Source organism: Chelonoidis abingdonii, chromosome 6 (genome assembly GCF_003597395.2).
Source record: "Chelonoidis abingdonii isolate Lonesome George chromosome 6, CheloAbing_2.0, whole genome shotgun sequence".
NCBI lineage: Eukaryota > Metazoa > Chordata > Testudines > Testudinidae > Chelonoidis > Chelonoidis abingdonii.
In genome coordinates this window covers 23,952,912-23,980,742 of record NC_133774.1, presented here as the reverse complement: position 1 = coordinate 23,980,742, position 27,831 = coordinate 23,952,912, and the positions used below count along the sequence as shown (strand labels likewise).

The 27,831-nt window shown below is 38.3% G+C and overlaps 1 protein-coding gene across 1 annotated transcript in view; it reads left to right on the top strand.

The window, feature by feature from the left end:
• Positions 1-27,486, top strand: part of GOLPH3 (golgi phosphoprotein 3) — a 42,249-nt gene extending 14,763 nt beyond the window's left edge. Inside the window, exons 2-4 of the mRNA XM_032771266.2 lie at positions 12,037-12,168; positions 18,112-18,226; positions 25,520-27,486. Coding sequence (XP_032627157.2) covers positions 12,088-12,168; positions 18,112-18,226; positions 25,520-25,944 — 621 coding nt within the window. The 5' untranslated portion in view covers positions 12,037-12,087 and the 3' untranslated portion in view covers positions 25,945-27,486. The remainder of the gene's footprint in view (positions 1-12,036; positions 12,169-18,111; positions 18,227-25,519) is intronic.
• Positions 27,487-27,831: the final 345 nt, after the last annotated feature.

Genomic DNA, 27,831 nt, shown 5'->3' with positions numbered 1-27,831 from the left:
TTTTAGCATTATAGTCCCTTTCCACATGCAGTGTAGTTTTGAAAGATGAGAAAGCATTCTCATTATCTCCCTTCCCTTCAAAAGATTGCAGAACGTTATTCTTGAATTGTTTTAAAAAGAATTAAAGTAAGCCATTTCCATTAGAAGGATAACTAACAGATCCTCCTTTCTCTAGAAATAAAGATGTGTTTTGGCCTGGATAATGACTTACATGAAGCACAGTACTGCCCCTAAATTAAAATGATATTGTGAAATGCAGTAGTTATCTGTGTGATTTCAAGATGAATTTTTTTAAACAAGATGTTTTCCCTAAGTTCCAACTCTTGTAAATTCAGCTTGTGATCAGAATTAACCAGGTTGCTCCTGTGATTTCCATATTCTGTAGCTACTTTCTAGATATCCCAATAAATACTGCATTGCTGACAGTGGACCTGCCAGCACCAAGGAATTTGGTTAGCCACTAGAGCAAAGGTCCCCAAAGTGTGTGGCATGCCTCCCTAGGGGTTGTGAAGGAATGTCTGGGGGGACGGGGAGGGAGTGCCACCTAGCCCCTTCCCACCCTCAGCTCTGTTCCGGTCCCGCCCCCAGCCATGTCCCTGGCTCCTGGTCCTGGCCCAGTCCTGGTGCAGCTCCTTTCCTGGCCCTGAGCCAGTCCGCAGTTCCCAGCCTGGGGCTGAGGCAGGGGGCAAGGCCAGGAGCTGCTCCTGGCCCCGGGCGCGCCTGCTGGCCCCCACCGCATTCCAGATGTGGCTCCACCCCTGCCCCCAGTCTTGGCCCCTGGCTGCGGCCCCACTGTTAGCCCCAGCCTCGGCTCCCTCACTCCAGTTCGCATCCTCCTCCCGTGGAGGAGCTGCGGCTCCCTTCTCGGGCGGTGGGGGGAGGGCACAGACAGAAGTAAGGGGGGGACGCAACCCTCAAAAGTTTGGGGACCGCTGCATCTCAAAAAAACATCAAGCAACAGCTCAACTCACTGATAGCATTTTAGCTAAATACTGTGGCCAAGATTATTTAAAAACGGGTGCCTAAAATTCTTATTTAGGTTCCTCTAGCTTAGTCTACACTACAGACTTAAGTTGATATAACTGTGTCACTTAGCTGTGGAAAATCTACACACCTAAGCAATGCAGTTATAGCAGCCTAACCCCTTGTTACATACAGACTTCTCCTGTCAACATAGCTCCACCTATAGGGAGGTGGAGTACCTACACTGGCATAGGTAGTGTCTTCACTAAGCGCTGTAGCAGTGCTGCTGCAGCACTGTGTAGACAAGCCCTTTGTAAGTCACCTAATTTTCAAAACTATTCAACACCTACAAGCTCCCACTAAACTCAGGAACCTTTGAACATTCTGTACCTTTAAGAAAGTCCTACCAATTTAGATACCTACCTATGAATTTAATAGCATGATTTAAAAAAAAAAAAATACTGGACTATAGTTAGTTCAAAGGCGTGCACAATTTTTTCAAAATTGTTTCCAAACACCATGTCTCCGGGCCCAATTTTTATATTTTGTGCTCTTCTTAAAACTTGGTGCTCTACTTAAGCTCTAGCCAAGTTGGTCAATAGCCTGGAAATTAACATCTCGGCACCAACTCTTGTCACTGTGGGTATGTCTACATTGCACGATTATTTCGAATTAGCTTAAACCGATATTACAAAACAGATCTAATAAAATCGGTTTAGCGCGTCCACAGTGGGATCACGAAATCGATTGTTTGCGTCCATGGTCCAAAGCTACCATCTGATTTCGAGAGCTGCACTGGGGTAGCTGTTCCTCAGCTATCCCATAGTTCCCACTTCCGGGTGAAGCACAGTGCCTGATGGGCAGAAAACATTGCCCTGGGTATCTGGGGTACAGTCCTCACCCCTCCCTTTATGAGGCAGCAGACAACCCTTTGGCGCCTTTTTCCGAGAGGAGCATTGGAGGCAAACGCCATAGCCACAGCAATCATTGACCGCTGAAGATCACAAAACAGTATCCTGGACTGTTGTAACACCTCGAGCTACTCTCTGCCAGCAGATTCAGACATACACAGATGGTGACGCTTTACAGTACTCAAGGAATTATTTATTTTACTTCTCTTTCACGTGCGGGCGGGATGAAGAGACTGACGAGCTGTTCCGTGAACCACGCAACACATTGTATAACTAACAGACATGTGCTCAGCCAAGAAGCAAATAGTTTTCATGAGACTCTGGAGACTGGTAGCTGTAGCCTCATTACCCCCTCCCTCCATGAAGCATCCCGTTGAGTCTCTGGCTTCCGTTACGTTTGGTCACGCCCGCTACTGTGATCCTGGAGTTTACAATAATGTCGATTTCCGTCTACACGAACCCTAATCCGAGTTATCACTTTTGAATTTAGCGCTACTCCTCTCGTCTGGGAGGAGTTCCGAAATCGATTTAAGGAGCCGTTTAACTCGATATTAATGACGACGGCGTGTGAACGGGTACAGTGTTAAATCGGTATATCGGCCATTAAACCGATTTAAAGTCGCAGTGTAGACCTGGCCTGTGTATAAAACATGAATTACATTTGGAAGTAATATTTTTTAATTAAAACTGACGTTTCAGTCTCCTGCAGCAGATATTTCACTAGAAAATAAGTTTGTCTTAGCAGTATGTAAACCTGACACAAGATTGTAAAATCAAAATGCATCCTGCTGAGATACTGGTTTTATAATCAAGAATTTACAAGGGGCAACTTGTATGTAGCTAATGCCTTGTCTTCACTAGGAGAAATAGGTGTATTTAACACTCCAACCAATACATGGTAACACTGTAGTATAGACAAGGCAGTTGTAGTTTTAACATGTGGTATTTGATCGAGGTAAACCCATCCCCTGCCTTAAGTTTACCTCAATCAACTAACGTGTTAAAACTTGTCTTTTCTACCTGGAATGATAGATAACATGTTGAAAATAAGCCATTTTTCCAATTGTAGAAATGGACGTTTACACTGTTTTTCTGTTTCATGAAAGTTAAATATGTACAAGGAGAGTTTCTCTTGGTAAAGATTGAATCAAGAATCCAATACCAAAGGTAGATTGGAGCACATCAGGACTTTAATACAATAATTAGATATGAAAAATTGGCAGCTATAAACCAATATTTATAAATATTGCTATGTCTTTTTAGTATCCTGGCAAATCAGAGAATAGCGGTTTGATTGTACCAGATACAGATAAGTGTTTTCGTTAACTATGGTATTAAAAGGTAGCTTGTTACTCTGTAATGCCTTTAGTTCTGCAGAACTTCAAGAAATACTCTTCTGTTAAGCCTGTATTTAGCCTTGTGACTTCCATACCATTAATTGGTGTTGCACAATATGTGTAAAATTGTCCTCACTGTTAAATGGAAGTAATACAAGTCATTACAAAACAAAAATGGGCACATACGTTAGTTGTTTTTAATAATAGAAGGTTTACCACTGGAAAGATTGTAAACAAAGCAAGAGCATATTGACTGAGTACTTATTTTTGTAATGCTTATGTTTTCTTATTCATGTGTTGAGAGCTTTTTGAACAGTTACTCTCTGGAGGAATAAAATAAAATACTCTTAAAAACAAATGGAAGGATATGCTTGAAAAAGCTGAAGGGTTATCTTGAAACACCAATAACCAAATAAGGTGAATAAATCTTTAAAAAAGAAAAGTCTACACACGTTTTTCATTGCTTTCCATAAAGAGAGAACCTCTTATCAGCATTGAAGGAGGCAGGTATTACATCAAGGCTTTTAATGTAAAAGTTCTCCACTATAGAATGACCTGTATTGTGGTGTTCCTAAGTGGGATACCTGCCAAAGCGTTCCTTATCTCAAAAAACTAGAAAACTTATTTCAGGAAATGTATGGATTTGACTAAGTAATTTTGCAGTCAAATTGTTCAAAGTGCAGTATCCCAGATAGTGTACTTTAATTTTGTAGAAAAGCAAGAAATATGATGTTGTTCTATGCCCTTGCGGCAGTTTCTCTTCCCTTCTTGATCTGTAATCTTGAGTTTAGTTACAGTTACATGGAAAAATACCTCTACCTAAAGTATAGTAATGGTTAAAGTTTGTGTATGCTGTTATCCTGATTTTTGCATCTAAACCCTCTTCTGCTGGCACCGTCCCTTTACAAATATATTTTGAAGATTTAAGTCGTTATTCTTAGACTAGCTAAAGTGCAGGCACCAGTAGAAGTGAATTTTTCTTCAGTTTATTTCTACAGGTCCAGAAATGCTCGCTTCTTCAAATTTTACATTGCTAAGAAATGTTTTTTTAATATGAAGACCAAAATTGCCTATCTCTGTTATGAGTTTCTGCCTAACTTTTTGCAAAACTTCAAACAAGAAATCCTCAACTTGAAAAGTTAAGAGATTTCTATTGATAATGGTGATTAAGTGCATTATGAAATACATCTTCCCCAGAAAGTTGGCTGTCTTCTTCTTTTTAAGAATTCGCGGTATGTCAGCTGACGAACCTTTGCTGTATGCTTCAAATGGATGACAGATGAAGATTTTTGATTATTGCGCATAGTGCTTTGATCTGCATAGTAACTCTGCTTATACAGTATATACTTCCAAAAGAATTCTCACTATTGCTTCAGAGGCATCAGCAAGAGATTGCAGTTGCCTTTGTCTTGTGGAATTTAAATAGTACAACTTGGAAATGAGTTCAGACTTACTAAGATAGGGATAATCATCCCAAAATAGTAAGCCCGAGGTAGTGGTGTATCTAGTGCACAACACCTTGAGGAATATTTTGTCTGAACTTGCAATGCACGTCATTTGAACAGCTGATACATATTGATGAACCATCTAAATCAGTGATGCTCAGACCTCATTGGTCCAGGAGCCAAATTAGCAATCAACATTATGCAAAAGAGGCATGGTAGCGTGAATTCATCATTTCATTTATTATAGTACTATATATTCATATTTAAACTAGGGCTACCGATTAATCGCAGTTAACTAATGCGATTAATTGTGGTTGATTTTTTTTTAGTTAATCGCAGTTTTAATGGCACTGTTAAACAATAGAATGCCAATTGAAATTTATTAAATATTTTGGATGTTTTTCTACATTTTCAAATATATTGATTTCAGTTACAATACAGAATACAAAGTGTACAATGCTCACTTTTTATTATCTTTATTATGAATATTTGCACTGTAAAAGTGATAAAAGAAATAGTATTTTTCAATTCACCTCATACATGTGCAGTAGTGCAATCTCTTTATCATGAAAGCGCAACTTACAAATGTAGATTTTTGGGGGTGGTTTACAAAACTGCATTCAAAAATAAAACAATGTAAAACTTTAGAGCCTACAAGTCCACATAGACCTACTTGTGCAGCTAAGAGAAACAAGTTTGTTTATATTTATGGAAGATAATTGGGAGAACAGACATTGGCATGGTACTTTTGTAGTCAGCATTGCAAGGTGCTATTGTTTGTGCCAGATCTGCTAAGCATTCGTATGTTCCCTCATGCTTTGGCCCCCATTCCAGAGGACATGCTTCCATGCTGATGACACTCATTAAAATGTTAATTAAATTGGTGACTGAACTCACAAATTTGGAAGAGAATTGTATGTCTCTGGTTCTGTAGTGTACCCACATTCTGCCATATATTTCATGTTTTAACAGTCTCAAATGATGACCCAGCACATGTTTGTTTTAAGAAGAATTTCACTGCATATTTGACAAAATGCAAAGAAGGTACCAGTGTGAGATTTCTAAAGATAGCTACAGCACTCGACCCAAGATTTAAGAATCTGAAGTGCCTTCCAAAATCTGGGGGGATGGGGTGTGGAGTATGCTTTCAGAAGTCTTAAAAGATCAGCACTCCTTTGCGGAAACTACAGAACCCAAACCACCAAATAAGAAAATCAACCTTCTGCTGGTGACACCTGACTCAGATGATGAAAATGAACATAACGATCCAAAGCAGTGCAGATCAACCAAGCAGAACCCATCATCAGCATGGATGCATGTCCTCTGGAATGGTTGTTGAGGCTTGAAGGGACATGAATCTTTAGTGCATCTGGCACATAACTGTCTTGCAACAATGGTGCTTTTTGAACGCCTGTTCTCACTTTCAGGTGACATTGTGAACAAGAAGCGGGCAGCATTGTCTCCTTCAAATGTAAACAAACTTGTTTGTCTGAGCAATTGGCTGAGCAAGAAGTAGAACTGAGTGGATTTGTAGGCTCTTAAATTTTATATTTTAGTTTTTGAATACAGTTTTTTTGTACATAATTCTACATTCATATAGTCTCTTGACACACTGTTGCGTATAGGATGGTTGTCTAATTTTCCCTAAATGTACATTACAGACATGATTAATCAATGTAGTTGGTAGGTATGCAAAAACTTAATTGACCCCTGGTTGTGTTGTATAGGCACTACTCAACAGTGTATTAAAACTGGGTCAGATGAGTGTTACAGAAATGTTGTATTTGTAGATTACATTGTAGTATCCAGCAGAGCTGAAGATGGCATGCATTGCTATCAAATACAGTGGAATCCTATTTATCTGATCTAATTGGGACCGGGGCACCATCAGATAATCAAAAATCTGGATAATCCAGAGAATGGGCAAAGAGCTTCAGCCGCTGGGGCAGCAGGGTTCAGGCCATTAAACCCGGGGTGGCTAATACAGAGAGCCAGATAACGGAGGCTCAGATAGAGTCCTATTGGACTTTTTTATTTTTATTTTTTTGAGACATTGATACTGCCAACCAAGTTTTATGGACTAGCAAGGTATAGGGACAGTTGGAAATCAATCTTTGCAGATAAAACTACTTGTGCCAATAAACAGCAAGATGACATTAGAACTAGCTGATCTGATACAGCTATAACAGTTGTGGCTTCCTGCCCACAATGGGGAGAAACCACTGCAGATTGCACTGATTCAACTGGACCTGAATGAAACACTTTCTCAGGTTTACAACCAGTTGGTACAAAGAATGCTTTCAAAATGCCTGGCATAGCTACTGTGTGTGTGTGGTTTGAAGATGTACAGGGATTACAAATTTACAGTGCTTCACATGGTTGGTTGAAATGCTTTTTGACTAGTGCAGATAAGGACTTCAAAGGCTTGAAAAATTAAAGTTATTTTCCTGCCAACTTTGTCTTCATCTAGCACAATTTTTCTCTCATTTAAGTGATGCAGAAACCAGCACATTTACTTATCTGTCTGTGTGCCGTTGTGGAAGAGAACATAAATCTGCACAATTGGAGAGTAATGTTTTAGTTAACCGCTCACTGCAGAACCATAGGAGGAACTCGTATATGTTCTGGTGTCATATTAAAATGTGATGTAAAATAAAATACATTGAGAGAGTGATCTTTTCATAGTTAAGATCACAACCAGATTCCTGTTATTAGCCTTATTTTTAGCTTCCTATAACTTTGGCTAGCAAAATTTTGTTTGACATGAAAATTGCCAGGTTCACTTTGAAGTCAAAACTGAATTTTTCTACATGATTTGAAGAAATCAGTGTAACAGTTGATTTACAGATCATTAAAATAATACCTTGATTTGAAATGTTGACTTGCCATATAATATTGAACTCAGAGACATTTGTTCTAATACAGACTTTCAGCAGAGAAAATTAGCTCTTCAATATTTTGCCCATTGAGACAGTTAAAAAAAATTTACCTTCTGCTGAGTAATTTTAAAAAGAGTGTTTTAAAACTGGTTAGCAGAGTTCTACAAAAAGTCTCAGAAGGTGGTGAAACAAGGCTTCCAAGGTAGGTTGTGGAATCCCCATCAGTGGAGGTTTTTAAGAACAGGTTAAGCAAACAACTGTCAGGGATTTTCTAGGTTTACTTGATCCTGCCTCAGCACAGGGAGATGGGCTTCATGACTTCTCAAGATTCCTTATAGCCCTACACTTCTATTATTCTGTAAGATGAGTAAATCAAGGATAGTTAGCAGTGTTTCTGGTGAGGGTTGTGTGAATGGGAGGAGTACTACCATATAATACTGCTCTGAGTTATTCAACGTGATCTGATTTGAATAAAAAATATTGTTATAATGGTGACAAACACTTCCTCTCTTCCTCTTCTACTATACCAGGAGGTTTGAGTTAACTGCTTCCTGCTAAATCAGCCTTTTATGTGAATGTTTCTGTTATCATGTGTGGTCATTGCTGTGAACTCAAATATGATCAGTGCTTCTGTCTGAATGCTATCAAAAGCCCAATTAGTATGGCAGGTTTAAAATGTACAGAATGTTTGTTTTTTTATTTTTTTGTTTTAAATACTCTCCTTGGTGACTGTATGCAAGCACTGCAATCTGTGCTCCTTGAAACATGGTGCTACTTCACTTTTGGGTCAACTACATTCTGTCTGAATCTTTCATCAAGGACTAATTAAAAAAAAAAAAAAAAAAAAAGAACTTAGGCGGTCTCACCATTTTAATGTCTTCTAACCCTCTAGAGGAAGCATTGTAATCTTAACAAACAATAACTATCTTTTGATCAGTCTTTCAAGATCCCTTAGGGTGACCAGATGTCCCAATTTTATAGGGGCTGTCCTGATATTTGGGGCTTTTTCTTATATAGGCTCCTATTACCCCGCACCCCCATCCCGATTTTTCACACTTGCTGTCTGGTCACCCTAAGATCACTTAATGGAAGACTGTTACATGATTAATTGCTTAACTCCTGCATAGGAGTGTAGTCATGTGTGGTTTTGGATTATTGCTGAAGTGGAGAAGTTTCTATCTGTAGGGATTACTGTGGTAATAGTGAAACTAACTTAAACTGATCCAAACAATTAATTTAATTAAAAAAAATAATCAAGGTTCCTAAATGACAACTCTCTATAAAACACAAGGACTTAAAAGCAAGGAAATAAATAGTGATGAACCTCATGAATCTTAAACTGCCCACATCACAAACACATTTTTATCAAATATAAGGAAAAGCATATCTCATTGTGGCACAACATTAACTCCGGTCAGTGGGTTTTTGTTTCATTTCAATATCTAATTTTTCTTTCAAAGGATGCTGTTCAATGGGAAATACTGTAGGAAGTGCCAGCAGAGAGCCTGAAACATAACATAAGCCCTTGTATCAGACGCCTGGTATGAAACAGGTCCCACTCACAGAACAGGGCTTATGTCTCAGGCTGTCTTCCTACTACAGTGCCATACTGATCAGGCCAGTAATCCATCTAGTCTAGTATCCTGCTTCTGACAGTGGCCAGGACCAGATGTTTAAAAGCCCATAGTGGACAAGTTAAGGCATAACCTATCCAGAAAAGAAGCTTCTTTCTAGCTTCCATTAGTTAGTGGTTGGCATATGCTCTTCAGCATAAGGTGAGTGGGTTTTTTTTGTCTTTTGTTTTGTTTTTTTAAAATAAACTATAAAGATGTTTGTTTCATCTGCTACAGTGGTGGGCAACCTGCAGCCTGTGGGCCACACGTGGCCCATCAGGGTAAGCCACTGGTGGGCCTTCAGACTGGTGGTTTACATTTGCACAGCCGCCTGCAGCTCCCAGCAGCCACAGTTCACCATTCCTGCAGCTCCCATTGGCTGGGAACAGCAAACTGCAGCCACTGGGAGCTGCATGCGGCCATGCAAATGTAAACAAATGGTCTGGCAGCCCGCCAGTGGTTTACCCTGATGGGCTGCAGGTTGCCCACCACTGATCTAACAGCTGTGGATTTTGTCAATATTTATATAATATAAGTGTTCCTTTTTGAATCTTATTGAACTTGTGCTGCAATGAGTTCCCCAGGTGCTTAATCCTCTGTTTATGTATAAAAACACTTTACTTTTTGTCATTTTTAATATTTTGATCAGTTGACAGAATTTTTGTTAAACTGTTTATAATTACTGTGGGAATAATGTATATTTAATTTGATTAAAAACTACATATTTGACATTAATGTGTAGCAAAATCATGAATGCACGCATGCACTCATTTTAGCTTGGTATAACTGTACACATTGACATATTTGATTTGAGAGCGATATAAAATCTCATGCTTCGTGGCTTAATCAAGTCTTCTTTGGGGATTAGCGTGAGACTTTCATGATTATCAGATTATCTCATATCTGCCTACTTGCACCTTCCTTTAAAACATCTGGTGCTTGCCAGTGCTGAAGACAGGATGCTCGACCAGATGGACTAATATGACATTTTTCCTATATTGCTTTGATTTTGTTTTTCTTCTAAAGGGTTTGGTTTTGTTCTATATTTTAAGTTTACTTATGAAAAATAGTATTATGGCCATGTTGACTGCTCTATAGTTAAAATCGAAGTTAGCTTTCCATCATAAGCTGGAATTTCAGCCCCCCTCTCCCAAACTTTGGAAATGCATTCTTCTTTGCCTTCAAAATAAATACCACTTAAAAATTAGTTTGATTTGAAAATGGCCTACATTTGGTATTATCTTAAACTACTGTAAGTCAAAACACTCTAGACATGTGGTTTTCAAATTGACACTATTCCTTTAAAGTCCTGACAAAAACTCAAGCAATGAGATGCACAGTTAGGAAGATTTCGTGGGTCATCTCTTCTATTTCTCCTGTCTGTGCAGGACTTTTTCCTAAGCAGATAGTATAAAGATCACAGAAACCTAAGATGCTACTTTAGACTTGCTTTAGTTTATGAAACATCCTTAAATTGCTATCTTGTGGCATGTATAAATACTATTTTACAGTAGGCTTCAAAAATACTTAGCCAGTTGTATTCAAACAGGAAACTAATGACTAGAAAAATAGCTAATTATGATGGAATTGGTTTGGAAAACCACTTTATTCAATGTACGCAGAATAAAGTGTTGCATATAATTAAGGGTCTACCAGGTTCATGGCTATGAAAATTGTGGCATGGACCGTGAAATCTGGTGTTTATATACTTTTTACCCTACGGAAAAAGTATACAAAGGTACACAGCATTTCTCAAACTGGGGGTCCCAACCCAAACAGGCATCACAAGTCTACTGTGGGGGATGGGGGGTTGCACTATTGCCCCCTTACTTCTGCGCTGCCTTCAGAGCTGGGCTCTTGGCCAGCAGCTGCCATTCTCTGGGCTGTCCAATGCTGAAGGCAGAGCAGAAAGTGGCAACTGCTGGCTACATGCCAAGCTCTGAAGGCAGCACCATTGCTAGCAGCAGCAGAGAAATAAGGGTGGCAGTATCATACTATGCTACTTTCTGCGTTGCTGCTCATTGTGGCACTGCCTGCAGAGCTGGGCACTTGTCCAGCAGCCGCTACTTTCAAGCTTCCTAGCTCTGAAGGCAGCACAGAGGTAAGGGTGGCAATGTAGCAATCCCCCTACAATAGGCTTGCAACCTCCTCTTGGGGCGAGACCCCCAGTTTGAGAAGCACTGCAGAGAAATCACACATTTATTGTGGGTTGGTCACAGCATAAATAGCAAATTTCGCAGATGTATTACATGGCTATTTATGCTGTGACCAACTTGCAAAAAATGTGATTTCTCTGCGTTTTAAGTAGATCCCTTCATATGATCTGGGATTGCTTATTGATGATTATGCATAATCATGCTATTTACATTAATAGCAGTCTGAAAGCCAGTATTAAGCATTTCATCAGGGCCTTTCTACTTAAGAATGTAAATGTAGTGTTAGCATTGCTCAGGAAACACAAATTATACTATTCAACCAGTAGAGTGTCTAAATTAGACTACAACTTAAACTTTGAGGTCTGAAAAATTAACTTATAATTAATTAAAAGTAATTTATATGTACTGCTTGTGCATATGTTTAATAGAGCACACTAAAGATAACTAAAAAACTGTCATTTACTGCTATATTTGTTTTTAATTGTCTAATGTTTCACCACTTTTCAAAAATAAACTTTGAGAAACCAATTAAATAAATCGGGGATAGGTTTTCTTCCAGACTTTCTGTATCAAGTGGTGGGTGAAAAGCTAATTTTTCTAGGTTTGCAATGACAGGGAGACAAAAATTGACCTTTGTTTGAAATTCTAAGATTTGACTAGAGAAGACGGTAAGCCTTTCTGTGTTCACGTCAGATGAAAAACTTTTGCCTAAAGTTGTCTTTCCTTCTGCAGGGTTACACATCTTTTTGGAATGATTGTATCTCCTCGGGGTTGCGTGGCTGCATGTTAATTGAATTGGCATTGAGAGGACGTCTTCAACTGGAGGCATGTGGAATGAGGCGCAAAAGTCTATTAACAAGAAAGGTAAGAGGAAGAGGCAAACAATCATATTTTTTCTGTATTGTTCTAAGTAATTGGCTAAGTGTAAATTACAATTTAAATACGAAAAAAAATCTTTTTCTGTACTGAGAGATGTTGCCCAGTCATGGTCAGGGCCCAAATGTGCTAAGGGCTATACAGTATGCTGATTATGCTGTGTGTTTATGCTTCAGCACCGTCACTACTCTGAAGAACTTTTAAAAGGAGTTAATGAATTGATGTGCATAATTTGAAAAAAATTGTAGCATCTGGGCCCCAATTTTGTAAAATACTTAAGTATGTGCCTAATGTAGCACATGATCAATCTCACGGAAGTCAATGAGACTACTCATATACTCTGAGTTGGGCACGTGCTTATGTACCTTATTGAATCAGGGCCCTAATTAAGCAAAAAATCTGAGTCAGTCTTTAATCCATCACTTCTGCACCTGGATTTTGCAGGTTTTAAATTAAAGTAACTCTTTGTGGAGATTCCTAGTATACTTAGGGATTATTAGTCATAGCGGCATTAATGGATATTTATAAAATCAAGTCATTAAAAAATGGTTAATGTTGCCTTTTTACCATAAAATACCTTTACTGTTGTGGGGAGACTGCCCTGTCAGCATTATCTTTTGGTCAACTTTTTTTAAAGCAGAGTTTGAAAACTTTCCAAGCCTCCTCCCAACCTCCTCTACTTCTGAAGAATTGGACCTCTGTTCAGGCAGACAGACCTAACTACTGTTACGTCTAGTCCAGCAGTATTCAGCCTTAATTTGTTTGCACAGAATCTTTCCCCCCTCAAAGTGTCATACAGTTTCTTTGGTTTGTCAGACATTCAAGAATGTTTCTTAAAGGCTATATTTATTCTGGATCCTCATACCAATACTGTTTTTCTTCCTAGAATTTTGTTAACTGCTTTTAATGAGAGTCTAAAAGATGTGTTATGTGAAATGATATGAATATGTGCACATGTGCAATCAGAAATAAAAACCAAAGCCATTTTGCATTTTGTTTTGTTGTTGGTGTATTTAAAAAAAATAAAATAAAAGAGAACGTGGAGTTAAAAGATGTTTCAGACTTAGGTGGTTTGTTTTTCTGCTGTTCGCTGCCGTTGAAAGAATACTTTTTAGTCTCTATTTCCATCTTTCCATATATGAAAGACTTAACCTTTTCATCCATTTTAGGTTATGTGGAGCTTAAAGAATAGAATAGCTAAAAGCCCTAAATGCTCATATTTAAAATGTTCATTCTTTCACATCTCATACTTACAGGGGCACTTTCAAGGTTCATTTGCTTAGAATTTGACCTACTTTTTGTTTGAAAAGCCATGAATTCTTTATTCCATCAGAGTGGCGTGTGCATGCTTTTTATCAAAACAAATGCTAAAATATCAGCAACTGTATAATAAAAAGCGCACAAGAACATCTTGAAGAAAGTAATTTATTTTGAGCTTCAAAGAGAGACTTAAATACTGTGGCAAAAATATTTAAATCATGAGGCCTTTTGAAATGGAGGGGCTCATGGATTCAGTTTATCCATCTGATTTTGAAATGTAACAGATTAAAATCTGTGAAGTTTTGAGGATCACCTAGACCAGTAAGGGATTCTGTCTCCACCTGCCTTGTAATTTTGGGTGCCTTTAATGCTGTGCTGCTATAGCTCACTGCTATGACACCAGTAGCCAGTCCATAAGCCTAAAAGTTTCACCCTGGCTTTCACCAGCCTAGTGATTCTTTGCAGGGTTAACCCCAACAGCCTTCCAGTCCTGAGTCTCTCCAAACATGTCTGCCCACGGTTCTGAACTACCAGACATTTGGACTTTCTCCTTCTGGTTCATCATTCCCAAAGGTCTGAAAACAGCTCCATGTTATCAGTTTACTTTGACACATGCACTCCACACAGTTTGCACAAGAGACCTGCTTGGGTTAAAAAATAAACAATGTTTATTTAATAGAAAAATCAGATTCAAAGGTGAAATAGTAAGGGAAAGCAAATGTATGTAAATTACACAGAATAAATAATAAAGATGCAACTTCAGGCTTTGCACTTCTATATTAGATAAGTTCACTTTTCTAATACCAGTTATCTATTATCTCTGAACAGTTTCCCAACATGCCCCCGAGTCCTAAGGGAGGATCCACCATTCACAGACAGTGCCCCACCTTCAAGAGTTCTGGATAGCCTTGTCTTCAACCCTTTTCTCTTTTAAGTGTTTGCAGGTTTTTTCCTCTCAGACTATGGTGGTTCATGGGGGGGTGGAAAATTCCTTCGTGACTGTAATGGTCCATGACTTGTCCTTTCCTGGGTTGTACCATGGGATCGTTACTTGTGTCTGACTTTGGGTAAACATCTGGCTGCGGAGGAGTACCTACCTTCCTTCTTTCAGGTGTATTTGAAATTGTAGTACAGATTATGAGCATAGAATACTATGTATATACATGTATAGATTCACAACCACAGTCTGTATATGTATCTCATAATGACCATCAAGTTCAGAACATTACAAGCTTTCATAAAAGATGTTACTCAACATATTTTTATGTACAATAACATTGTATCCAAGCAGTTGATTCAGTTGCTTACTCTTCGGGGTTCAGACCACCTGTGTTCCCCTGGGGGTGCCTGAACTCTGATTTGTCAACCACACAAGTTAAATATTGGTTGATTTCATTACCCTTCTTCTGAGCAAAAGTAATTTTCTTTATGGACATAGAGACCCTCTAATATGTTTATAATCTTTTTCATTATAAATGTCAAAGGTCATATCTTTCCATTCTCCAAACAAAGTTCACATTCACTCCATCTGATGGGGGTTCAAAATGGTGTTATATTTAGGCAAGTTTTTAAATTTAGGTGGTGCTCTCAGCCCAGGCCACTTCTGTCCAATCAAATCCCCAGACTGTTGTCATTCTGCATCAATGTACTTGTGGTTCTCCTAGAATCATGTGGCCACAGAACTGCTTAACCTTGCATGTCAGGAATCAAATATCTGCTTTCAGCCTCATTGCCGATATTCATGTTACTTACTGCTCCAAAGACAGTTTGTTGAATTATATATGGCAGCAGTCACTCTTTTGGCCCCCCAATATTTCTCATACTGTTGCAGACAAGTAAATATGGAGGTGATGGGTCTGAGCTGAGAGTAACTGGATGTTAAAGTAGGTTTTAAGGCATCCTATTCCTACACTTGATCAACAGAGACCAATCCATAATCCACTAGTGGGAGAGTTTCAAGTGACTTCCTTGGGCATTGGAGTAGGTTTGAGGAAGGCACACACATGTTCAGGTCAGGCAGTCCTTTGGAATTAGGAAAGGAGAATGAGCTGAGCAAAATAAATCATAAGTGTGTGCTGCTCAGTGCAGGGCAAGGGGAGGTGGATTGTAGTATACACTTCAAATCAGAGGTCCCCAAACGAGGGGACATGCCCCCCTAGAGGGGCACGGAGGAATCTTGCAGGAAGTACAGCTGGGGCCCAGGCCAGCCCCCGCTTCCTCGGGGGAGACAAGGAGGGAGTGCCACACAGCTCTGCTCCTAGCCACGGCCCTGGCTGCTGGCTGCAGCTGCCAGCCCTGCGCCCAGGACCCTCCCATCTGCCAGCCCTGCAGCTGCTGGCCCGGGGCTCCGGCTCACAGCCTCCGCCCATGGCTGGGGCTCTGACCCAGCCCCCAGCTGTGGCCCCAGCCTTGGCCCTATTACCCCTGTCCGTGGCTTCTCCCACGTGACCCTGCTCCTGCCCCCGGCTGAGGGTGGAGTGGGGGGCAGATGGGTACAGGGGGAGGGATGTGACTCTGAAAAATTCGGGGACCACTGCTTTAAATTATTATATTTACATTAAAAATTACTGATCTGTTGGTGGGGAGCATACATAACTGGTTGTTACAGAAACTGTATGCTTCATGTTCTCTATCTTTAGTAATCATGGATTGCTGTGCTCCCAAAAAGTTGGTACTTTTTATCACAAGCCACTTCCATTTATTCTTCTACATAATGTCCCAAAACAAAAATGATTTAAAAGCAAAATGCAACTGTCAAATGTTTAGCAAGAGCATAAAGCAGACTTAAATGCTAAATTTGGAAATAAATACTACAAAATCTAAAGTACAAACTCATGGACTCTGCTAAACTTAAGGATGTCAGCATCAGAATGATATCATTCTTAGCAAGTCTCATGATTTTATTGTGAGTCTTTTGATATGTTGGTGTTTCATCTAAAGCGTCAAATCTTGGAGACAACTGTTTGTGTAAGAATCAGCTTTCATTAAAAAAAAAAAAAATAGGTTTCTTATCCCAATTGTGGAGAAAAAGTTGAAAATGTGACCCAACTGCATCGTGAAAGGTCAGAAACCAAAAGACAAGTAAAAAAAAAAACCCAATATGTTATAAATAAAAAATGAATGAGGGAAGAGGGGAAGACAACTCCATAATTTTTGAATATTTAGGATTGGCAGCATCGAGTCAGACACCCATAAGCAAGTGGATTACCAGACTGAGAGGTCCATACAGTGAAGAACTTGCTTAAAGAGGAGAAGTTTCACTCAACTCCAAAGCAGCGCTGCTGCATTGTGGAGAACTTCAATAAAACAGAAGTATGCATACTCAGCTTCAGGATATGAGATGTAACCAATAGATAGGAATCTAGTCCAAATAATATTGGCTATCAAAATTACAGAAAGACACATTTGGCAAGAAAGTTAGTGGCCATTAGCTTTGAAAATCAGGCCCTTAATCTCTCTTTGCCTTAGTTCACCAGACTAAAATAGATTTCTCCCTTGTGGGTACTTGGTGCTATGATTGACTTCCCGAGATCATTTCCCCATTTAGCAGTGTGGAAAGTGCAGGGTGGTCCTGACCTCCAGGCTGAAAACCCAAGTCAAATTCAGTCCCTAAAAATAGACATTTAGAGCAGGCCAGTGATGGTCTCTGAAGTGTGCTGCAAGGGCAGAAACACATTCAGAGGATCTCCAGAAGAGAGAAGAAAGAGACGGTGACTGAGATTGCCCAGCTGCTTGCCTCCATGTAACAGTGCACTGTGTAATCCAGTTAACTTCGCCTTGAGCCGAAAACTGGAGAGTAAGAAACAGTTACAAGCAGGTCCCAGTATAACAAGGAGACAAAGGAAAATAGTGATGGGAAACTGGCTGCAGGTAAATGGCAAATTACGATAAAATACTCCATTTTGAGGCATAATGGAAAAATATCTGATTCCATGGCCACAGGATAACAGAGTCCATAGAGCTTTGATAGAGATAAATGGAGCAATTTACATTTCATAGAGCTGCTAATTCAGGCTGGTGCTGCTGTATCAGGTTGTTATGGAAGAGAGTGAATTGCAACTGGTGGGAGATCACAAAGAAACTTTGATGAATAGTTAGTTACCTGCTGAAATGTCAGTTCTAAAAACTGAAGTGCTGAGGGGTGAAAACATTATCTAAGTTAAGCAATAAAGCTTACTTTGGATGGTTCAGTAAGTCTAACTAATTAAACTTAATCAGAGATTCTCTTTACATAATGATTAAGTTTCAAAGTTGGGAACAGTATTTGTAAAATCTGTCTATAAATGACTCTACTTGATAATTACACAGTACTTACTTTTCACAGTTAAATTCCTTGCGGCCTTAATTTTTTGTACAGCAGATGTACAAACTGGGAGTCACCAAGTATGGTAAAATGAGGTTTTAACTAAAGCGTCCCTGCAGGTTCTTCAGAGAGAGAGAGACAGAGAGAGAAAACTGGTGGTGGTTTTTAAATTGGGTTTAAATTGTTTCAAAGAGGATGTTCCTGATCAAGATGTAATGAGCACTGTTGAGTATTGCAAATTAAATGTAGTAATGTTGTGTGGTATTAAGGCGTATGTTCCCAGTTTTTATCCTAGACGTTTAAGGTGTATAAAAGGAGATGAAAATACAGAAGGATGATGTGTAATAGATTCTTTTACTTGCTGTCAGGTGATCTGCAAGTCAGATGCTCCCACAGGGGATGTTCTACTTGATGAAGCTCTGAAGCACATTAAGGAAACCCAGCCTCCTGAAACAGTACAAAACTGGATTGAACTGCTTAGTGGTAAGATGTCAACATAGGATTTTTAAATGTTTAAAAAAAAATTCTCTAACTGTCATCACTGGATTCGAGGAAATATTGTAAGCTTCTTGGGGAAGTGACTGATCCTTGGTGTGTTGCAGCACTTATCAAAATGAGGCCAGTTGGATAATACAAGTAACTGCTGGTATTGGCTTAACTAGATAGAAAATGTAAAATTTGGGGATACTAATTGCTTGGCACATCAGATTTTGAGGGGTATTAAGCCAAAATATTTGGGAATACCACATTTCCTATGTTGAGAAATAACAGTTGAATCCACAATAACGTAAGGCTTCCTCTCCAACTTATAAAAGCTTTTGCCCTCTTATATGGAAGCAGGAATCACTTCAGTTCAGGTTACATCCTTATAGTTTACTGTTCACGTCCTCCAAAGATCTTGCCTCCAGTGAAAAAATGGAAGTGAGGAATTGATATTTCAAATTTAAAACAAGGACGTAATTGGAGATTTTATAAATCAAAACAAGCCCACAATTTTCTTTACTTTGTTTCAGAATTCACCGTTCAGAGAAGCTTATAAAATATTTTGAAATTTGACTAATCAGAGTAGTCGGTTCTAATCTCTTCAGAATGAAGGAGGCAAGATGATTTATTTGGGCACAACTGCTTTGATACAGTTCCACAAACAGGTTTTAAGAGATGGAATGCAAGTTAGATTATACCGTTACTGAAGAAAATGTTAATTGCAAGTGCATTTAAATCCATGACAGTTGTTCGCCGCATAGTGCATCAGCTGCACTGAAATGAAAAGGGAATTCTACCACTGAATGATGATCATCTTGTTTTATGCAGTGCCTTTCCATCTCAGTGTAGCAAAACTCATTACGAAGTTGTTTGTCTGCAAGATGGATGAATTTGAATCAAAATGATTTAAATTTCCAGTTTCAGTCATGATTTAAATCAGCAAGCAGGGAACCTCAATTTTAATTATTTGTTTTTAATCTTGTTTCACTTTTGTATTTTTTAGGAATTTTCCTAAAAAATGGTTCATTCTCATTGGTTAGTATAACCATTGAAATTTGTTGATTTGCAAACATTAAATAGCCTTTATTCTAAATATGGTACTAATTTTTGCTAACCAGGGGATACGCTATCAATGCTCGTTCATTTAAGCAATGAATGATACATTTCATATTTGCTGGATGATATTTTACTCAGGATTTGTCAAGCTGTATTTGGATAGAAATTAGAATTCAATTAAAAATATGCAAAAACCTGTTTTAAAATTGTTTTATATTAGTAAAATAAAACTATGTTGTGTTGTATACACAAGGGGAAAAAATAAATTTACAAGAACATGTTTTGCATTTTAAACTAATTTATTAAACAAAGGAAGTATTAACTGTAGTTAGTGAATTGACTGTTTCTGGTCACCATGTGCCAGATTTTCAAAAATATTTGTGCCAAAAAATGCAGATGGATGCCTAATGGGATTTTCAAAAGTAACAAGGTATCTAACTCACATCGAATGAAGATGAAATCAACATGAAACCTGCTTAGACATTGTTTAAAAATCCCACTGGCATCTGTTTGCATTATTAGGCGTCTGTCTTTAAAAATCTGGCCCCATAACCTTTAAGTTTTTAGAATTGGTGGATCTTACCTCTCACCTCCTTGATTTTATTCATTGACTAAGAAAGGAACATAACTATAGTAGGTCAGGCCAATGGTCCATCTCGCCCAGTATTCTGTCTTGTGACAGTGGCTGGTGCAAGATGCTTCAGCGGGAATGAACAGAATAGGGCAATTATCAAGTGATCCGATCCATTCCCTGTCATCCAGCCCCAGTTTCTGGTAGTCAGAGTTTTAGGGACACCCAGAGCATATGTTGCATCCCTGATTATCTTGGCTAATAGCCATTGGTGGACTTATCCTCTATGAACTTACCTAATTCTTTTTTGAACCCAGTTATGCTTTTGGCCCTCACAGCATCCCCTGGCAATGAATTCTACAGGTTGACTGTGCGTTGTGTGAAGAATTACTTCCTTATGTTTGTTTTAAACCTACTGCCTATCAACTTCATTTGGTAACCCCTCATTCTCATGTTATGTGAAGGAGTAAATAGCACTTTCCTATTCATTTTCTTTACTCTATTCATGATTTTATAAACCTGTATCAGATTCCCCTCTTAGTGGTTTCTCTTCCAAGCTTGAATGGTCCCAGTGTTTTTAATCCCTCCTCATATGGAAGTTGTTTCATACTTCTAATAATTTTTATTGCCCTTCTCTGTCATTTTTCCAATTCTAATATATCTTTTTAGAAATGAAGCAACCAGAACTGCACTCAGTATTCAAGTTGTGGGTGTACATTGGATTTAGATAGTGCCATTATGATATTTCTTGTTTTATTATCTGTCCCATTCCTAATAGTTTCTAACATTCTGTTCACGTTTTTGACTGCCCTTGCACACTGAGCAGATGTTTTCAGAGAACTATGCACAGTGACTCCAAGTGACTCTCTTTCCTGAATGGTAACAGCTAATTTAGACCCAGCACCATTTTTGTATGTATAGCTGGGATTATGTTTTCCAATGCGCATTACTTTGCACTTATTAACTTTGAATTTAATCTGCTGTTTTGTCACTCAATTTTGAGAGATCCCTTTGTAACTCTTCATAGTCAGTTTTGGACTTACCTTATCTTGAGTGATTTTATAGCCTCTGCAGACTTCGCCACCTTACTGTTTACCTCATTTTCCACATCATTTATGAATATGTTGAATAGCACTGGTCCCAGTACAGATCCTCAGGGAATCCCACTGCTTTCCTCTCTCCAATGTGAAAACTGATCATTTATTCCTACCCTTTGTTTCTTGTCTTTTAACCAGTTACTGATCCATGCGTGGAATTTCCCTCTTATCCCATGACTGCTTACTTTGCATAAGAGCCTTTGGTGAGGGACCTTATCAAAGACTTTCTGAAAGTCTAGCCAAGTATGGTATATCCAGTGGATCACCCTTGTCCACATGCTTATTGACACCATCAAAGATTTCTGATAGTTTGATGAGGCATGATTTCCCTTTACAAAAGCCATGTTGGCTCTCCCCAAACAGATTGTATTCATCTGTGTCTGATAATTCTGTTCTTTACTATAGTTTCACCCAATTTGCGTTGTACTGAAGTTAGGCTTACTGGCCTGTAAATGCCAGACTTGCCCCTGGAGCCTTTTTAAAAAGTTGGCATTACATTAGCTATCCTCCAGTCATCTGCTACAGAGGGTGATTTAAATGATAGGTTACATACTACAGTTAATTGTTCTGCAATTTCATATCTGAGTTCCTTTGGAACTCAAGTGAATACCATTTGGTTCTGGGTATTTATTACTGTTTAACTTACAGTTTGCTCCAAAATCTCCTCTATTGACACTTCATTCTGGATCAGTTCCTCAGATTTGTTACCTAAAAGGAATGGCTTATGTGTAAAAATCTCCCTCTCATCCTCTGCAGTGAAGACCCATGCAAAGAATTTGTTTAGCTTCTCTGCAAGGGCCTTGTCTTCCTTGAGTGCTCCTTTAGCATGTGGATCGTCCAGTGGCCATATTGATTGTTTGGCAGGCTTTCTGCTTCTGGTATATTTACATTTTTTTTTATGTTAGGTTTTTTTTTGTCTTTTGCTAGTTGCTTTTCAAATTTGTTTTTGGCGTGCCTAATTATACTTTTACACTTGACTTTCCAGAGTTTATGCTTCTTTCTGTTTTCCTCTATAAGATTTGATTTCCGATTTTTAAAGGATATCTTTTTGCCTCTGCCTCTTTTACTCTGTTCAGTCACAATGGCAGTTTTTTCGTTGAGCGTCTATTGTGGTGATTTTAAATTATTTCCATGCAGCTTGCAGACATTTTACTCTTGTGATTGTTTCTTTTAATTTCTGTTTAACTAGGTTCCTAATATTGTGTAGTTCCCCTTTTTGAGGTTAAATGCTACTGCGGTGGATTTCTTTACTCCCTCCTCCCCCCAGAAAGATGTTAAGTTGAATCTGATTGTGACTGCTCTATTCACCTCTTGAACCAGATCCTGTGTGCCACTTAAGACTGAAAAAGTTTTCTTGCTTTTTCAACTCCAAACTGGTTTCTCAATTTTGAATGAAATAGTCCACATGAAGAAAATATTCTCTCTGCACCAGCTGCTAGCAAACTGAAACCAAAAGTAATGAAGGCAAAAGGTTCTCTGCACTGTAGAAGTGAAAAGTACTTACATTTGTAAAAATGTAAATACCAGCATTTGCTCCATTATAAAGACTGAAAATAATATAGATACTTAATGCAGTACGTAACGTTGTGATGTATTTATAAAACTTGAGTTGACCTCAGATATGATGTTCCCCCTGATTCTATATATATATTAAAAAATCAGCACCCTCCAACTCATTAAAATTTGAGGCGGGTTCATTAATGCAACATATTTTATTTAAATTATTTGACTAGAATATAGTAAAATTATGCCTTAACATAAATTGTCATAATTTCAATTTAATTTTAAACAAGTTTGTTAAAGAAAAATGTATTTAAATTAAATGTATCTGATTTTTTAAAATCATCTCTTTTTGTCCACCGTTTGTCTCTGTTACTTCACCCAGAATGGAAATGAAATGCAGCTACTCTTACATGGATTGTAGCTGTTGTAGAACAATGCAGAGCAACACTATGTAGTTGAGAAAAGAAAGTGAAGAAAACGACTGTGTTCAATGGAAACTACAGCATAACTTCAGGACAGGCAGAATGAAGTTAGAGCGCTAAAATCAGTGTTCCCTTTAGATTCCCCTGTCTCTCCCCTTCTGTATAGCACAAATAACTCGGATCAATATTTAAATTAGAGTGGAGTCTCATTCCCTCCCTTCCTTCCTTCCCTCTTCACTGATTCACCTTTTCTCCCACTTCATTTCGTACTTGACATTCATTATCACTATCACTTCCCTCTCCTCTCTTTCACTGTGCATGAATTAACGGGAGACAGAAAGAAAGGAGAAGAGGGGAAAGAACAGTTTTGTGGTTTAGTAGGAATTCTGGTTAACAGCCCCCTAATCTTGCAAATATTTCTAGAGCTTGCTTTTCTTGTCCAAAATACCTCATTCATATTAGCACACTGCCCGTTTCCCCATGTTGAGAGTACTAGGCCAGTCCTGATTCAAAGGTCATGTAATGTGTCACCAACACCCTAGGTTTTTCTTTAAGGTCTCATCCCTATTTTGACCTGGTTTGACCCTTCTGAGCGTTGAGCTAACAGCCTAAGGTGGATATGCCTGAAAGCTAGATCAATCCTCTCTATTTATACTGTGTTATTTGGTGGCTGGTTTGGGAGTAGGATTTGGGAATCCTTGGTTTAGAGAACTAGTTTTTGAAGAATAATACTTGGATTTTTAAATAGACTTCACAACAACACACAGTTCTTGTTTTTTAGTATTTTGGCTGAAGATTTTTCCTGGGGAAAAGCCACTCTTACATTATACTGCACTAATTTAAGATAAATGAGAGAGAAAGGAAGATTCTATTTAAGAGGGTTGCTTATGTGACATCTTCCAGACCTGTCATGGAAGTGCAAATTAGGCCATTTTAAGGCAATGTTTTTCAAGCAGGCGTGGTTCCTAAGGTGATCCCTAGGTAAAGCAGCCTACAGAACAAGCAAACTTGTGTCAGAACATCCATTGTTTCTGAAAATGCAATCACTACATCTAAATCTCTAGTAGTGCAGTTCCGTGTAGTTGGACACAAGGTGTCACCAAACTACTCATTTTATTAGCACCAACAATCTACATCTGAGTAGTACAAACGCCTAAAAAAGCAAGGAAACAATTAGCTAATATTCCCTACTTACTTTCTCTTACTGTGATCCATTATTTAGACACAGTTTCAGGACCCACCGGAGGAAACCATGTTGAATCAGGCAGGGCTGGTAGAGAGCCATGTGTCATTCGCTAGGCAATAATGTGCATGCTGAAGGAGTCATAGGTTCACAGGATCTTTGAGTCACATACAAAACTTTACAGTCAGTTTTTGATTACATTTATAACTTACTGTATAGACATGTGCAGCACACGCTGTTTCCTTGAAATGTTCTGAAGGAATTACACCCACTACAATTTAAATATTGTTGTAAATATGCAAAATGGCATTTTCAAAGGCCTGTAACTTGCCAAATTGGATCACTTGTCATAGAAATGTATGAAAGCCCTTATGCAGAAGAGCCACCTCCATGCCAAATTTTTAACTTTCATCTCCTTGCTGGCTTTTCCAAAAGAGAGATTTTTTTGTGTGAGGGAAACTTTTTTGTTTGTTTGTTTTTGGGTCTTTTCTTTTCTTTTTCTTTTTCTCAAAAAATTCATCTTCAACAGACTAGACATCTAAAATTTCAGCCCACAAGATGAAAGCTTAAGCAGATTACGAGTGACTAAAAACAAGAGTTAAATTGAAATGTTTGTCAGTCTTAGCTAAGCAGTAGCTATTGCTGTAATACTCTGCACTTATTTACATGATTTTACCCAAAATATTTAAGGTTAAGTTAAAATACTTTTTAAAATTTTGTTGTTCTCCTTTAACAATGTGTTGGGAAATGCCTTTCCTTATTTCATGTAAAGATCAGAGCTTACTTCAGGCAATACAAGAAGACGTATAGTAGGGTGGATGGTCACTTTTATCTCAGATTTGTCTCCAAAAAGGAAATGAGTATAAAACTAACTGGATAAAGCAATTAGAAGAATATCTGGGATAAGAATCAGCATTAGCACAACTTTATGGCAAAAAGAATGGCAATGGCTGAAAATGACAGTTTCCCAGCCTTTTCAAGGGGCAGTGCTGGAAATGGACAACTAGGAAAGATTGGAGAGACATTTTCTTCACTAAGAATTATTTTTATTCATCGTTTTCCTGTTTCTTCTCTACTTTCCATGGTTTTCTTACATACATAAGTGATGACAAATATATAGTTTTGTTTTAGTTTAGTTTTATATATAGATAACAAAGTCATCACTTAGCTTGCATTTCACCTTCAACAGAGTGAAAACAAGCCAACTACATGGTTTATGTAAGTTTGAGTGCCCTGTTGTTCAGGGAGGCACTCTTAATCTCAATGTTCCTCTTGTCTAAGCCTATATCTGCTGGCCAGAGGTTAGAAGAGAGCTGCAAAAGTATGGTATCTTTCTGCACTAAGTTACCATATTAATTGAAGCCTTTATTTCTGCACTACAGAAAAAAAATAAACACTTATCCTTGTTAATAGTCAGGGTAGGAGCTAAACCTTGATTAACCGATACTGTTCCTTTTTTAGGTGAGACATGGAACCCATTAAAATTGCACTACCAGTTACGAAATGTGCGTGAACGATTAGCTAAAAACCTAGTGGAAAAAGGTGTATTGACGACAGAGAAACAGAACTTCCTTCTTTTTGACATGACTACCCACCCTCTCACCAACAACAACATAAAACAGCGCCTCATCAAGAAAGTTCAAGAAGCAGTTCTTGACAAATGGGTGAATGACCCTCACCGCATGGACAAGCGCTTGCTGGCTCTCATTTACTTAGCCCATGCTTCAGATGTCCTTGAGAACGCTTTTGCCCCCCTACTGGATGAGCAGTATGATTTAGCCACAAAGAGAGTGCGGCAGCTCCTGGATTTAGACCCTGAAGTTGAATGTCTGAAGGCCAACACAAATGAGGTCCTCTGGGCTGTTGTAGCTGCCTTCACAAAATAACTGTGATCAGATTGAAGTGTTCTTTCTTCTTTATGTAAAGCAGTTGTTTCTCTTCTACTGACTATTCATGTTTTCTGTAATTTGTACCTTCTCACATGATGAATCAGCTTTTGTTTCACAGGAATGATAGGTGGTGTATTCCCTCTCCCTTTGTGTATCTGTATATGGATTCTGCTGGTACAAGAGACTTTCCTGTTTAAAAAACGTTTTGCTGCCATATTGGCATTCCATTCCCTATTAAATTACAGTTACCTGAAATTTTTAGTTTAATCCATTTTTCACTCTTTGGTTGCTGGAATGGTTTAAGTTGGAAAGCACCTCAAGGAAGACATGTTCATGCACTGTCGGATCACCAAGTCTCGGGGTGATGCAGATGTGTACACACGTCAGTAGCATTCTGCCATGCCATTCATACAAAAGTCACAAAAAGGCCTTTTAAATCACCAAAGTTAAATATTGAAGTGTCTATCAGGACATTTTATATATATATATATATATAGACATTGGTTCAAATGTGCTTAACAAAATAATTTTAAAATTAGAATATCCATTAAACATCTCCATAAATAGTTAATGCAAAATGCCCCCTAAGTTTTACCTCTCATGTAAATCTCTTGTGTACTTAACATTTTGTGTTATTACAACTCTGAATTACGAGGCTAGTGTAGACAGGTCCAGTTGTTTCACAAAGCAGTTTTGGGATGGGATACATTCCATTATATTCTGTATATAGTTTGAATTGTATATTAACAGCCCCCCATCTTTGTATTTTGCAAGATTTAATTAGTTGTACACCTGTGCCCCTTACTTGCTTTCAGTCATTGCCATTGGATGGAAAGATGGGCCTCTTATAAAGAGCATGTGTTTGAACTCCGTGTGTTCCCAATGTCTATGGAGTTGTACCATCTGGGTAGAACTCAGCCTACGCATCACCTTTTATAATGTTTGTTGTATGGAAAGGAGACCAGTTGCCGTCATTGTTTATATTATTTCTGTATGAAAGAGGCTTGTGACCAGTACAGTTCTTGAGTGCAGTTTTTCATTTTGTTTGTACACAAGTTAATGTTTGTCTCTTAAATGTCATAATCTACTTACACTTAAAAAAATCAAATGTCGAACTAGGAGGTCTTTGCATGTAAATTGTTAGCAAGTAATGACTACAGTTCAGATGACTAAGATTTCTGTAATGGGAAGCTCTACTATGTTCATTATTTTATATACAATTATGTTGATTAGCACAATGTAAAAAATACAGACTTTGGCTTTTTAGAGTTTATTACCTCTTTACCACTGCTTGTTATCTGCCACTGGTTTCACAGTGTAAATATTACGCATTGAGCAAATTAAATATTATTTTCTTTCTCATAACATGCATACTATTAGTGGGGCTTACAGGTGTTTAGAAACTGTTTGGTTAACATTCAGAGCAAAAATACTAAGTGGTATATAACTGTAGAGTTGAAGTTTAAGGGATCCCTAATCTGTATACTAGCTTTTTACCTACAGTAAATAAACTATGATCTTGAAAGTGCCTGAAACAGAGCAAGCATGTCATTTGTGTTTTGTGTTAACTAGAAAAATCTTATTTTGAGTTGGAAGTTTTAGCTGATATCCCTTTTATTGGAAGGAGCTTGTTTTTACATTGTGAATGAAATACTGAATTGTTGTTATTGACAGTGTTAGTGTCTCTCTTGTCCTGCAGATTTGGGTGACTGGTATAAGGCCTGGTCTACACTACGCGTTTAAACTGAATTTGGCAGCGTTAAACCGAATTAACCCTGCACCCGTCCACAGAACGATGCCCTTTATATCGATATAAAGGGCTCTTTAAACTGATTCTTGTACTCCCCCCCATAGGAGGAGCGCTGAAATCGGTATCCAGCCAGG